Source organism: Amphiprion ocellaris, chromosome 7 (genome assembly GCF_022539595.1).
Source record: "Amphiprion ocellaris isolate individual 3 ecotype Okinawa chromosome 7, ASM2253959v1, whole genome shotgun sequence".
Classification (NCBI taxonomy): domain Eukaryota; kingdom Metazoa; phylum Chordata; class Actinopteri; family Pomacentridae; genus Amphiprion; species Amphiprion ocellaris.
This window is the reverse complement of record NC_072772.1, coordinates 15,139,227-15,153,206: the sequence shown is the minus strand read 5'-3', so window position 1 is coordinate 15,153,206 and position 13,980 is coordinate 15,139,227. Positions and strand designations below refer to the sequence as shown.

At 39.1% G+C, this 13,980-nt stretch overlaps 1 protein-coding gene across 7 annotated transcripts in view; it reads right to left on the bottom strand.

Annotated features, from left to right (window-relative positions):
* LOC111569167 (beta-galactosidase-1-like protein 2) overlaps window positions 1-13,980 on the bottom strand; it is a 40,012-nt gene that overhangs the window by 23,191 nt on the left and 2,841 nt on the right. For 4 of the 7 annotated variants that reach the window (XM_055012402.1, XM_055012401.1, XM_023271146.3 and 1 more), the window contains exons 2-11: window positions 11,308-11,493; window positions 11,004-11,072; window positions 10,420-10,515; window positions 9,516-9,624; window positions 7,441-7,533; window positions 7,177-7,258; window positions 6,349-6,413; window positions 5,960-6,044; window positions 2,233-2,376; window positions 1,317-1,397 (exon numbers count right to left, since the gene is read on the bottom strand). In XM_055012402.1, the coding sequence (XP_054868377.1) occupies window positions 1,317-1,397; window positions 2,233-2,376; window positions 5,960-6,044; window positions 6,349-6,413; window positions 7,177-7,258; window positions 7,441-7,533; window positions 9,516-9,624; window positions 10,420-10,515; window positions 11,004-11,072; window positions 11,308-11,493 (1,010 nt within the window). Of the gene's footprint in view, window positions 1-1,316; window positions 1,398-2,232; window positions 2,377-5,959; window positions 6,045-6,348; window positions 6,414-7,176; window positions 7,259-7,440; window positions 7,534-9,515; window positions 9,625-10,419; window positions 10,516-11,003; window positions 11,073-11,307; window positions 11,494-11,737; window positions 11,879-11,910; window positions 12,032-13,980 lie in introns of those variants that run through there. The other 3 variants (XM_023271147.3, XM_023271148.3, XM_035948613.2) reach the window with 3 other exon arrangements.

The window sequence follows — 13,980 nt, the reverse complement described above, 5'->3', positions numbered from 1 at the left end:
ACCAGCCATAACGGTCCCTTGAAAAGTGCTTTAAAAGCTCCTTGGGTGAGCCACTTGCGGCATCCAGTTTGTGTTCCAGTCTACAAAACAGCCTCCTTACAACGATTAACAGTGCTTGCCCATGCCCTCCAACTGCTTTTAAAGGTGTTAAAGCATGCGGAGACACCAGCAATCCCTCCGGAAAAGGCTCGACAGCGTTTCCTTATCACCAAGTGGCAACAGCTGGATCACTTAAGGGAAGCTTTAAGGATAATGGCCAACGCTTTCCTACTGAACAGCTCCCACTAACGCTGACAAACCAGGGCTTTCAGTAGTGACATATGTCACATCTAACATAGGAAGACTGAAAAAAACTTTTGCTTTTAAAAGCCCATGTAATATCAATTTATCTAAATACTTTAATCCTATACTGAGGAGAATCTGTTGCTAGCAGTGTTCAGTTTTCCTTTACTCTTTATCACAGAAGCCTATACGTGATTACAAGAAGGGAATACTGAATTCCTAAACTGCTTCGTGATAAACACGTAACATTAACCATGAGCTAGCTCAAGATGTACAAGTAGCTTGTTTACTATCATACGCTGTCTTTTTGTAATTTCTGACAGCTGTCAAATAATAACAAAACCCTACAGCATCTAGTGTAAGTCACAGGTCTACTACAAGAACCATGATTAGTGTTAGACTTTTGACAGATCAGCCTGAAACCATGGCAACTTCTGCCAAAACATCACCACAGGGCAACGACTAACTGACTCAATATATATGATTTGACAACCGAACAATGATAAAATATCAAGCTGATCGAATTAAAGAATTAGGTCATGTGTTTGTGGCTGCTGAGAAGAACACAAAGCTTTTTCAGAGTAACTCTCATATCCAGGCCACTGCTCATTGTTCAGCAGACTACAAAACATAAGGATGAATCATGCACAAGCAGCCTTTCAAACTATCTTCAATCACTACAAACGACAGGGAAATTATTACTGCGCTGGATTCTATCCCAGATTGCCAAAAGTTACTGCTTCTCCACAAAACATGAGACTTCTGCCCCCGACCACGAAAGCCCTGCCTTTGCAAACAGGGAAACATGCACAAACAATTGACATGATCCAATGATATTTTCAAAGTGGGCAGTAATTGAGGGTGTTTGACTTGGGCTAAAGTCTCATACACACCTAATCCATGCTTGTAATCATATGCAAAGTGTTCCTCTTTTAGTCAACAGAGAACAGGCTGTACAAGTAGAATTAACTTAAGTGGAGAGATGAAAGGAAAAGGAGAGAAAGACAGAGGATGTGAGGCCTATCGACACTCACTGTGGTACTGGCTGAATAAATTCCTCAGAAGATGGTACTTGGTGGTGTAATCCCCAGCCTCGGATAATGGAGCATCGTAATCTGAAAGATAATGCGCTATCAGAACAGCGGGCTCGGGAGCCAGAGAGAGGCACGGATGCCTCTTGCTGTGGCAGATGCTTTCACTGTACTCCCCTATCAAACATCTTGAGACAGCAGCGGGCCGAGACACATTCTGCTCTATCTTGACAGCAAATGGGGCCCCTTTTTTGAAGCAGTAGCGTAAAAGGCATTCGGAGGAGTAAACGCAGGTATGAAGACTGCTGAAGGTCAGAGATGGCCTTGCCTACTGCCGAGCTGTTTTCAGAATACAGAAGAAAGGGGGGAGCCCTTTCAGGAGAATGAGGTCATTACAATGCTAAGCACCCTAGAGGAGGATATAAAACCCATTGTACCATCTTTAATTTACATTTCTCATGCATCTTATTAGGTAATGAATTCATTTGTGTGCACTGCATATTCAAATGCCTAAGCAGCTGTAGAAGGTCAGAGGCTGCTGAGTACGGATAGCGCCATCTACAGACGCTTCAGATATCCTCATTCTGTTTTAATATGCCACATTTGTTGCAAAGCATTAGTCAGACCGGAACAGACTCTATTCCAATGAAGGTATTGATAGATGATTATAGCACGCATGATAATTTAGCCTGCTGTGGTGGAAAATTAGCAGGCTTTGATAATTAGAATAAAACCAGCAGAAGTGTCAGTAATTGTGAGTATGAGTCTGGCTATTAAAATGCAATTTTGTGGTGAATTCTTGCAGAACAAACCTAGTTAAAAGCTGACCAATGCGTCCTGTATAAGCCAGTTTTCCTCCTAAAGTTCTCAGCAGTGTGCTGTGCGAACGCATGAAAGAAAACAGATGCATTATACATACCGTAACTTGTTATGATGGGTTTAGCTACAGGTCTCCCAAAATCAACACCTCCATTCATGAAGCCAAAATTGGTCCCTCCATGGAACATGTAAATGTTGATGGACATGTCCATCTTGAGAATCTCTTCGACCACACCTGCCATCTCTTTCAAAAAGAAAAAGAAAGTGTTTAATGTAGGTAAAGTACTTTTATATGACCAGTGAGTAACACAAAGCTAAATATTAAGACTCTGTAACAGAAAATGTTTCTTTTTTAATAACACAAGGGGGGAAAAAAACCCATCTCCCTCTGGCTATAACAAGACAGAGCCACTTTTTCAATAATCCTACTGCCCTCAATTCCAGTTCAATTGAAACACGGACGGACCTCAGCCACACATCCTATTACAGGTTACGATAATTCATTACAAGGCAGTGCTCACGCCCATAAAATGGCCTTCCTCCTTGCACAAATTAGCTACCTATATTTTGCAGCGAGCATAGCAGAGCGAGTAATTAAGTATTCAAATTGAACTTTAGTCGTCAAATTGGACTGAGTTTAATGATCTGAATCAAGGGCATGAGCTTGAGTGAATAACAAGTGGGCAGGGTGAGTGACAGAGCTGGACTCGGTTGGTTTCATAGTGGTGCCACTAACTGTGACCAACTGCTGGGCCTCCCTGCAGTCTGCAGAGCACTGAACTGTCAAGGACATGAATCCGCTCTGAATATTCCAGTGTTCATTTCATTGCTGTGACACTTTCTGCATGGTGAGGGGGGTCCTTTTCTTCGCTTTTCCCTTTCGCACCGAGTGAGAAAATACATAAGGAAGCAAGACCGCTGGCCCTTTCATTTTCAGAACACTTTTTGTTGAGATGGTGATGGCTGCTGGGAATGACAAGAGTAAAAAGGGGGCTTGAGGCTCTGCACTGTGTGCTTGAAATAAGATGTTTCTAAGAGCACTCAAGATGCTGATAGCAGGGTGTGGGGCTGTCATTAATCATCACAATTGTGAAAAGGGTGCTATCATTTATGTCATGACTATGCATTAGAGAAAAAATATAACCCTCCTGGCTGTAGCATGTGGACAACAGTATATGGCTGATATGTGGGATATAGTGCAGAGCAGATTTTAGTTAGTAAATGGCTCTTTTATATAAATGCTACATCTGGATGTTATATATATATATATATTTATGGCTGACACAAACAGCAAGGACAAGGTGTTCCTGCCTAAGTAGCTTATGACATATTTGCTTGTGACATGCAAGTCTAACGTTCAGGACATGCCAGAATAATGTTGTGTGGATCGTTTCAAGCAACCTTGTATGTATGTACGTTTGTTACAGAGTAAATGGGGTTGTGTACGAAAGTCAGATACTTTTTTGTTTTTTCATAGCAGACAGCCAGCAGTCAGGCAGGAGACTGTACTTGACAAAGCAAGCTCGACTAGAATGGCATGCTCTATTTTTAATTGATTTTTTAGCAAAATGTTACTGGCATTTTTGCACAATAACTGATTGGAAGTTACCAAAGATTAACAGGTTTTGTCTTTTCACATTAAAAGATCTGGCAATCTGAAATAAAATGTTGGGTTTGTGGACAGTGTTGCACAAAACATGCAGTTTCGAGATGCCATGGGATCTGGGATACGATGAAGAGCTTTTTTCTCTATTTTGATATTTTACGGTAAATAATGATTAAATAACTCAAGAGTTTAAACAAAAATGAAATAGCTACTAGTTTAGCCCTACTGAGAAGTGTATCCCAAGTAAACTAAACTGAAATATTTAAGAATAAGAAGCTATGGTATACTGCCTGTGGGAGTGGTAGTACTAAGGAGCAATGTTTGTAAAACTGGATCTCTGTTAGTGCATCCACAGAAATGTCTGGGGGCAGTGGTGGAAAGTAACTAGGAACTTATTTTTAAACTGAACTACACCTCAGAATTTCTACTTTACACTATTTTGTACTTCTATATCAGTACATTTTTGATATAGTACACTTTATTACAACACATTTTATCATGTATAATTACTATTTAACTAATTAAGGTGTCTAAAACAGAATATTTTTTAACCCATCTTTCAAATGGTAATGCACAGTCTATAAGGAAGATCTTATGCTTTATTTACTAAACACTATGTGACGAGAATATTCCCATGTATCTTCATTTAAAGCGGTTTCAGTTTGTTTGTTTTTATTCTGGTGCAACAACACACCTTGTCCTTCTTGTTTCAAGATACAGTAGGTTATTTAGATCAGTTCATTGGAAATAAATATGATGAAATAATACCTGTTTTAAGAAAATTTCTGTAGGTGGAATTATTAATTTGGTAATTTTGCCAGACTAAAAAGGCCAACAGTATATAAATAACATAAATAATAGCTCAACATCGGCCAGTTACAACTGTAAAATCTTAAACGTATGTTGGTGCGAGACCAATAACAATGCAGTTATATAATACACATGATGCAATACCATGAAATAGGCTCAGATTACTGCTACTTTTGATACAGGACTTTTATTTACATTGCACATTGCTATTTTTATTTAAGTAAATACTATGCGTACTTCTTTCACCACTGCACGTGGGTAACATGATACACAATCCTGCCAGCGCTTTCCTGCTATTCCAAAGATTCACAGTTGGTGCAACAAGGAGCCAGAAAATGTACTAATGCATCAACAGAGGCCAAGAAATAAGAAACTGCTGGCAATCACGGATGCTGAATACAAACTGTTCCAAAAATCTTCTCTGCAAATGTTTTCTCAAGAAGGAAGTGCTTTAGCACACTTCTGAAGGCCTTATGGATACAGACAATGCAAGTGTGAGTGTAAACGCAACATTTTCTGTTCACAAAAAGATTTATTGAGTTTAAGTTACATGTTTTGTCAGGTCTTAAGCCCTTAAGCTGGCAGGTAAATACTGCGACAAGCATGCGTCATTTCATTTGCTGTATAGGACTTTGTCACAGGAGTAAAGGTAACTAACGAAACCACATAAGGATGTGCTCACAATTACAGAAAAGTAATTTAATCAAATATGTGGATGCACTTACTCCTCCACTTGAGTTCAGAGAGAGTCAGTGGAGCACATCTTTGAATAATTCGGCATAAGTACTTGAAGATTCAGCCTGTGATTGCCAAATATCCCGAGACAAAGCTAAGAGGATGCACCACAGACTCTGCTTTGGGATACTTAGTTCACAATCTACCATGCATGAAAACTATATAAATCTCTGACAAAGCCGGAAAATAAGTAAGAAATGACCATATGCTCAGCTGTATAACGGGGTCAGTGCCATTTGTGAAGGAGCCATAATTTTAGAGACCGTCTTGCACTCAGCCTGAAGAATTTCTCTCATACAACCCCCAAGCAGTAGCAGCGAGTTTGTCCTTACCCACTCTTTCCCCTGGCACAGAGACGGTTTTATTCTCAGCTAAAAAGGTTTGTCTTAAGCCTTTCATACCCTAAGGCACTGAGAGTCTGTCTTACCCTCCAGACAGTCTGTTTTACCTTCAGAGACTCTGTAGCCGCTTGCAGCACCAAACCTGTCTTGCCTCAGTCTTAAATTAGTCATTATTATCGACCCTCTGCTCCAAAGGAAACTGTTTCACCTTCAATAAAGAATCCATCAGCAGAAATCCCATCTTAACCTAATGTGGACACCTGTCTTGCTCTTTATCAGTCCGTCTACCCATCTTAAGTGTTTGTTACCTTTATGACAAATAAAGTATGACTTACTCTCAGCAGCGAATACATGGTGAAGGCCTTCCCAGGTATCAAACCAGCCAGACCAGTACTCCATCACCATCTTAGGTCTCTCAGGCTAGAGAAAGAAAAATGCTTTAACATTCCTTAGAATTTTGAAAAGCAACACAAACTTAGCAAAGCAAAACATACGTCTGAATGATCTTTCAGTGTCTTTCACTGCCTATGCTGATTGTAACAGCACAAATCTTAAATAAAGTATTTGCAACTTCTTTTTATTATGCTTCTTTCCAGTATTGAGTTTGATTATATCAGAAAACTAGTCATGTCCAACTCTAAAATCTGCTAACATGAATTTGACAGTAATAAAAAAGGTGAAGACCCAACAGTTAGACGTTTTGTGAAACACAAATGAGACTTACTTGTATTTCATCCAGAAACTTGATGTGTTCGGGGTGCACTTTCTGAAAATTGATGGTTTCCAGTGCTTCCATAAAATGAGTAATATGACAAAATTGAGTTAAAAGACACAAAAATAAGTTTTTTTTGCTCAGAAAAACTACTCAAGGACTTCGATTATTCATTCAGTTGTTCCATACACCTCTTGTAGAATCCAAATTCTCCTTTATCAAAATTAAAAAAGCAAGAAGTGCTTCTAATGTAAGTTTCTGCAGGACTGTAGACTTGAGCTACTCATATTGTTGCACATATAACACGCAAGTCAGAAGAATAAGAAACACACTGTAGATGAAAAACAATTACAGAAATACATTAAAATACTTTATGACTTCCCAGAGGACAGTTCACTACAAAGTACCCTGGTGGATTCTGCCCCTTTAATTATGTGATTAACGTTAATGCAGTGCTTGTGTTGATATTAAATGCAGAAAAATAAATCACAGCAGTAACCAGAGTATGGCTTTAAGACAACAGTTACTAATGCATGCACATTAAAATATGAAATCTGTCAAAGAAAAGACAGTAAATAAGACTTATCTTGCACTGCAATATTTTTGTCAGCATGCATGTAAAATAAAAACAAGTTTCTGATACAACACAGGATCCTCTGTGTCTAGGATTTGGTTGTGAACTGCAGTTACATGACACTGAGCTGCCCTTGGCTCAGACCTCTTACCATTGTTCTTGAAAACAGCACGCAGCAACTACCATACTGCATAATGTGTGTGTGTTTGATTGGGTATGTGTGTGTATGCACAGGCTTGTTTGTCCGTCAGCCTATCTGACAATACCTCCTTTCACTCCTCCTCGGCCTTGCCCATCCCTGCCGTCTGAGGTCACCAGCAGCTCTGTGATGCCCCTAGATAATAACGCCTGGAAAGAAAGGGGGATTAAGAAGCCAACTAAACAAAACAGTGGAGGTTCTTTCTGAAAATATAATTGTTTTTTAGGAGAGGAAGGTAGCAAAGGACAGCAGGAGGAACAAAGTAAACAAGTTCAGCCTCATTTATGAGCTATTCATTATTGTTGTAATAATTTACAACCTTGTTTCTTACCTCCTTGGTGAAAAGCATGTATTGTTCATCTGTAGCATAGGCTCCATATTCGTTCTCCACTTGAAATGCTATAATCGGGCCACCCATGGTGTACTGCACATTAATTAGAAGACATATTAGGGCATTGCAACAGTTCTGGACATCGTCAATACAGCTGAATTGTAAAAACATGCGATACGGAAATCAGTCAGTACTCAACGATGCATGGAGTTGATAAAGCAGAATAATATCTACAGCAGCTAGTTGTATTAGTCCTACAACTCTTCATATAAATTTAGATTTAAAACTAATTTCTATTGGACCAACATGATTCGTCTGCCTGGACCTAAACAACTGACAAATGACACTGTGTTAACGATATTTCTGATAAATTGTGTTATTAAGTTGATTTTCTTTCACATTTTTACAACATCATGTTGAAAATCATTCATATACCATTCTAATTGGTTGTACTAAGTTCTAAAGGACACTAATCCCCTATGAATGGATAGCAGTTGATACGGTACTTATCTAGCCAGCTATTAGTCAATTCCAAGTCATGCTTATGCCATAAATCTCAGTGAGCTTAATTTAAGGCTCCGTCCCTGACAGAAAGTTGCGCATTGTGCCTGCATACAAGACAGGAAAAGGCTAAAGCCATCCCCAAGTGTTTTCAAGTGCCAGTGACCACAGTGCAAAGTATAATCAAAAAGTACAAGAACACACTGTGTAAATCCTAAAAGAGTGGGGCCGAAAGCCAAAGATGACCTCTGTGTTGGCAAGATCGCTGGTGCGAGAGGCCAACATGAATATAAGAATCTCCTCCAACATCTCAAGGCACACACTGCAAAAGGCTGGTCTTCATGGATGCCAACCAAGGAGGGACTCCACTTCTCTGAGACTGACTTACAAAAGTCACACCTAATGTTTGGAAAAGCTCACCTAGACAAAGATGAAGGCTTTTGTGATCAATTCCGTAGTTGGTCAAGACAAAATTGGAACTTTTTTGACATAGGGACATGGCTAATGTTTGGAGAAAGAAAATAAAAACATTCAACCCAAAAAACACCTTCCAAACAATCAAACATGGTGGTGGGAATGTAATGCTTTTCAGGGATGTTTTTCAGGCACTGGGCCAAAAGTAAGTGGCATTATAAGATAAAAGAATAATGTTAACATTCTGGAGGAAAACATCAGGCATTAGCCTTGTGCCTTGCAAATTAGCCTTGTGCTAAATCCGGCGTATCTACAGCAACCTTGTGTAAACTATTATGAGAGTGTATGTTCATTAATATGCACTGTCCTGTCCAAATAAATAAATAAAGAAAAGATTCTGTTGACAGACTTGGCCTTGGACAGAATTAGATCTTCTAGCAAGACAATGATCTCCAACATAGAAAAAAAAAACTGTATAAAGAAAACAAAGTCAACATTTTCAAGCCCAGACTTGAATCCCATCAAGAACCTGTAAAGGGAACATATGTACTAGAGTGAGGGCAAAGAATCCTTCCAACCTCAAAGGCCTGGAGATCTGGGCAGGAGAGGAGTGATCCAAAATCCCAGTAGAGACATGTAAGAAGCGTATTAGCAATTATAGAAACCATTTGATTACGCTTGTGGCAAATAAAGACTTTGCCACTGATCACTAGGGAACGGTATGAATAATTTTCAACATGGCATTTTCAGTACAGCACAGAAATCCATCAAATCAATCACTAAATGACTGTTCATTAGTTATGCCATTTCCAGCCAGAAGAAACTTATATACTATAAATCAATGTTTGGTATTGGCATGAAGAATTCTGTTCTTAAGTGTACAAGGACGAGGTAGCAAAATACTCACATATTTCATAAAATATGATTATGGTGACAAAATGTTATTTAATCCCATTGGGATTAGGGTTGGCTGAGTGCTTAAATTTTATGGGAAGATTAATTAGATAACTTTTTATCTGTCCTCTGGATGTCATTTCTCTTACATACACACCTTAATATCTTATTCAAACTTATTTTCCTCCCCTTCATAACCTCTTTGTGTTGATAATTTGATAAGAGCATAAAAGTTTGAATTCAAAGTAAATTAAAAGGAGAACTACCTGAAGTGGAACGACTTTCTTCAAGAGGTGATCAAAGAAGGAGTTAACCGCATCAGTGAATCCCAAGTAGGTTGTTCTCAGTTTCATTTTCTCATCTCGTAGTAGCCAACTGCAAAGAAATCACAGCAGACCTAAAACATGTCACACAAGCTCTTCAAAGCGCTGCGCTGTGAACTCTCTTCAGGTATTTTGGAGATAAGGCACCAACTGAAGCATGACTATCACAAAATGCGGAGCAGAAGAAGTCATGCTTCGTCGTGTGTCCCTGAAAACACAGTTTTGATGATTATCAAATAAATATTACCCCAACCTCACATTCCCCGAGGGCACAACTATTCCAAAAATACCTACTTTCACTCTTTTCCTGCCAAAAATGTACCCGATTATCTGTATGAATCTTTTCTGATTAAAGAAGTGAATGAATTCATCCTTTCATGGAGCTGTGTCTGTCAGATTTAATTTTTGCTCTCTCTGCCAGCTCACTAAAACATTGGTGGTTGTCATCAGCGACTTCCAACCGACTAGTGGGTCACTTACACAACGCAGTACATTTCTTCCTATCCTCAAAATGTTTTGAGATTCTGTTGTATGTAAAATCCTAATAGGAGGCCAACCAAAACATAATCCAGCTGGTGAAACTGGCCAAAGCTGCTACACTTGAAATAATTCACATTGTGCAACTATGAATGATTTCCTGAATTAGATTAGTTTACTGGATTTAGCCTGCAGCAGTGACACCTCTAACAGATTACCTGACTGAACTATCCACTTCCAATTTAATTTAATGGATTACTTAGCACCCTACTGGCTATTTGAGAATAATGCATCACAGCGTTATTATGGCTGCAAGGCAGATACAGAATATCTGTAAGGGAACATTTAATTTGGGCTCTGTGATTGTTACCTGGGTAGTCCTCCTAACTCCCATTCAGAGCAGATGTACGGCCCTGGACGCAGAATCACCCAGAGGCCCAAGTTGGCTGCAAGGCGGAGGTACGCTCTAGAGACAGATGCAAAATGTACTATCAGTGAGGTCTATTTATTACAAATACTGTCAATTTAACATGTTTACCACAGCCAACAGAGAGCGCTGACAGATAATCATTCTCTCTTCAAGATAAAGCCGATGTTCAGTCGCAATTTATAAATTATTCATTCTAAAATATTTCACTCAATTCGTTTTTCAGATTGTATTCTTCAAAGTGTGAGACATGTTTCTAATATTACCTTGACAGCAAGAAAACACATTTGTTGGATCAGTGCCATCACAATAAATAAATCGACAATCAGTGACACAGAAAGTGCAACCCTAATTAATCAAAAACATTTCTTAAGGGTATATGCACCAGCACCATCAAATTATTTCAGTCTGTGGAAAGCTAAGTGTTGTTATTTTTACAATGCAACAGTGCCATCTGCAGGAGTTTAGCTACTATCCAACAGATGATTTGAAATCCCTGCAAGACTTTCCTTCCATCAGTCGCTTACTCTAAATCCAGGTCACCCTCAAAGTTGAAGACCCCTTGTTCCGGCTCATGCAGGTTCCACGGCACATATCTGGAAAAAGAAAGCACGCTTTTATGTCTGTTTATAGTATTTCCATGATTTACACTGTTGCTTTCCTTCAAAAGTATTTCATAAAACTTTGCCTGATGAATTTTGTCTGCCTGCCTTTACTCAGATTTCATTGGATCTATGTGTTGTCTTCTCCAGTAAAACAGCTATCAATCTCTGACATTCCAGTGCTCTGTTGTAGTACACTGATCCAGCTCTGAGTGGCAGTGGGACCTACGTCGTGAGGGTATTGATGCCACAGGCCTTCATCTTCTGCAGGCGATCCTCCCAGTAGGCTCTGGGAACACGGAAATAATGGATGGAGCCTCCCAGGATCCGAAGGGGTTTCTTCTCCAGAGTGAACTGAGGCGACAGCGCCCTCAGACCCTCCACACGGTTCATTCTTCTGGTTTCAGGGAAGCTTCTGAGGAGGAAAACATAGTTTGCAGCTGTGAAGAGAACTTGCTGTACTTGTGCAGCTGGATCAAAGCTCAGTCTACGCAATTTGACCACAGTTCCGTATGCGCATGCGTAAGAGCCACATAACAGGAAGTGCGGCGTGAACTAAATCATGCCATTCCACAACTTGCTTTGCTGCATGACACCGTGAAACAAACTCACACGGTTGTCATTTTCCCCAACTTATGTAGAAGAAAACTCTTTCTTACAGAACAGAATATACTTAAGCTCAAACGTCCTCGAATACATGGAGTTTACACGACTTGAATGAAGACGAGCGACTGCAAGTTTGACGTTTAAAATGCTCTGCTCATAGCAAACAACCCATGTAGATACATTGCTTGGGTTTTAGCGAGAGTACATCTACATGGGAGCGCCTTACTTTTCTGTTTTCAAAGCAGTTTTAGGTCCCACATCTGTCCGAGTCGCTGCGCAGTTGACGCCCACCTGACTTCAACTGTGAGGCGTTTAGGAACATCGGTAAATCGTAGCGTCCATCGAAAAGCAGACGTTCAGCGAGTGAGTTGTTTTGGCTATTTATACTTCTGTGTCTATGATATGCACTGAATTCGGGTGAAAAAGAGCAATTTCTTTTTCAAAGCAGATTTGTACAATACCAGAAATACTGTATGACGCAAAAGCGAAAGTAGTGCTTTCATATTTAAATGTTGATGGTCTCATATGGTGAAAATCCATTTTAATTGTGCTTTGTTGCTGTTATAAACTTGGACATGTAAAGTAAAAGCTATTAAGAAATTAAGGTGCTTATTTTTGCTATTCCTGGAGCTCCCCAGCTTTACAAATGAGTAAGAAGTTGCTACATACCACTACAAACCAAAGTCGTCTACCTCAAACTTTGCATAATTCCTGCCCTTCAGTCCCTGCTGCTTTCAGGTGAAACACTTAAAATGAGCCGTTCCCTCAGTCCATGAAGTTTATTTACTTTATAAAGCTGCTTCTGTCAAAAGTAAAATGTCGCAGCCACGGGCAAAACACACCAAATGTTCTGTTATTAGCTGCAAGAGTGAAGACAAGAGTCTTCACGCACTGCCAGAGTCTGAGGAAATGAAGACACTGGATTGTTTTTATTTTTGATAACATGGCCCCCACAACAATAGGAAAATCCTTAGTGTTTGCATATTGTGTGGCAAATGTGAAACACATGGCGAATGCTACGGTGAGTTTTGACCGTATGCCCACAGGTCAGAGCTCTTTAGAAATTGTAAAGCTGAGGGACATTCAGAGAAGGAAGAAACCCTTAAGGGTGATTTGAAACAAATAAAGAAGGAATGGACTGAGTTAATATGTTTTTAAGGTCATTTGTTGTGCTGAAGTGCAACATACACTTGCTGGTGTTTATATCTGTTTGCCTTTCTCCTGCTCTCTGTGCTCACATTTTTTTGCATTTTAAAACAGCCAAATTTCCCATAAAGCTGTTCTCATTTACATAATTTTCTCTTTCTGTTGTCAGACAGTAGAAAGAGCATGAAACAGTGACAGAAAAGGAGTCCATTTAAACAAGTTGTTAACCAACAGTCACTTCTGAGCTATTTTCAAGCTGCTGCTCTTAACTACTGATTTTATAACCGCATTGTTGTCAGACAAACTCACTGAACACATGAATTAAAAACATCAGCTGTGCTGAGAATTCAGAAATATTTCGATTTAAAATTATTGATCAGAAAGTTAGAAGTGATAGAAAGGCGTAGTTTTACACATTTATTCACGTCTGTGTCACTCTATTATTCACAGACAGAGAGAGTCTTCTTCCTGAAGGGGGTGTGGACAGCAGTACTACAACTGCATTTAAAGCTACAGACACAGTGACAGTCCGTCCAGAACCAGGGGTTACACAGTCATGGTAACATGAACCATCTTTGCAGTATTTTGAGCTGAAACATTGAAATACACATTCTAAGGACATGTGAAACTTCCCTTAATTCATACTGACCTTTAAAGTGCAATAAAAAAAATCTCTCTAAAATCTACATTTAATTGTGATGTACAGGCTAATCATTACCTCAGTACTTTTGTAACTAATCATGATAATCATGTTGGCCATAATTGTGCAGCCCTAAAGGCCTAAAACAGGGGTGTCAAACTCATTTTAGTTCAATGGTCACATTCAGCCCAATTTGATCTCAAGTGACCAGTAAAATCACTGCATAATAACCTATAAATAACCACAATTCCAAATTTCCTTTGTTTTAGTGCAAAAAGTACATTCTGAAAATGTTCACATTTAAGGAATTTTTTTTTACAAAACATTATGAACATCCTGTAATTTCTTAAGAAAAATAAATTCAATTTCAACAAAATTATGCCTCAGTTTATCATTTACACATTACAACTTATAGATCACAGTTTATCTACAAAGGCACAAAACATTTAGTCAGAGGTATCTGGAACTGAATGATATAATGTTTTACTTTTTGATCAAAATGACAAATGC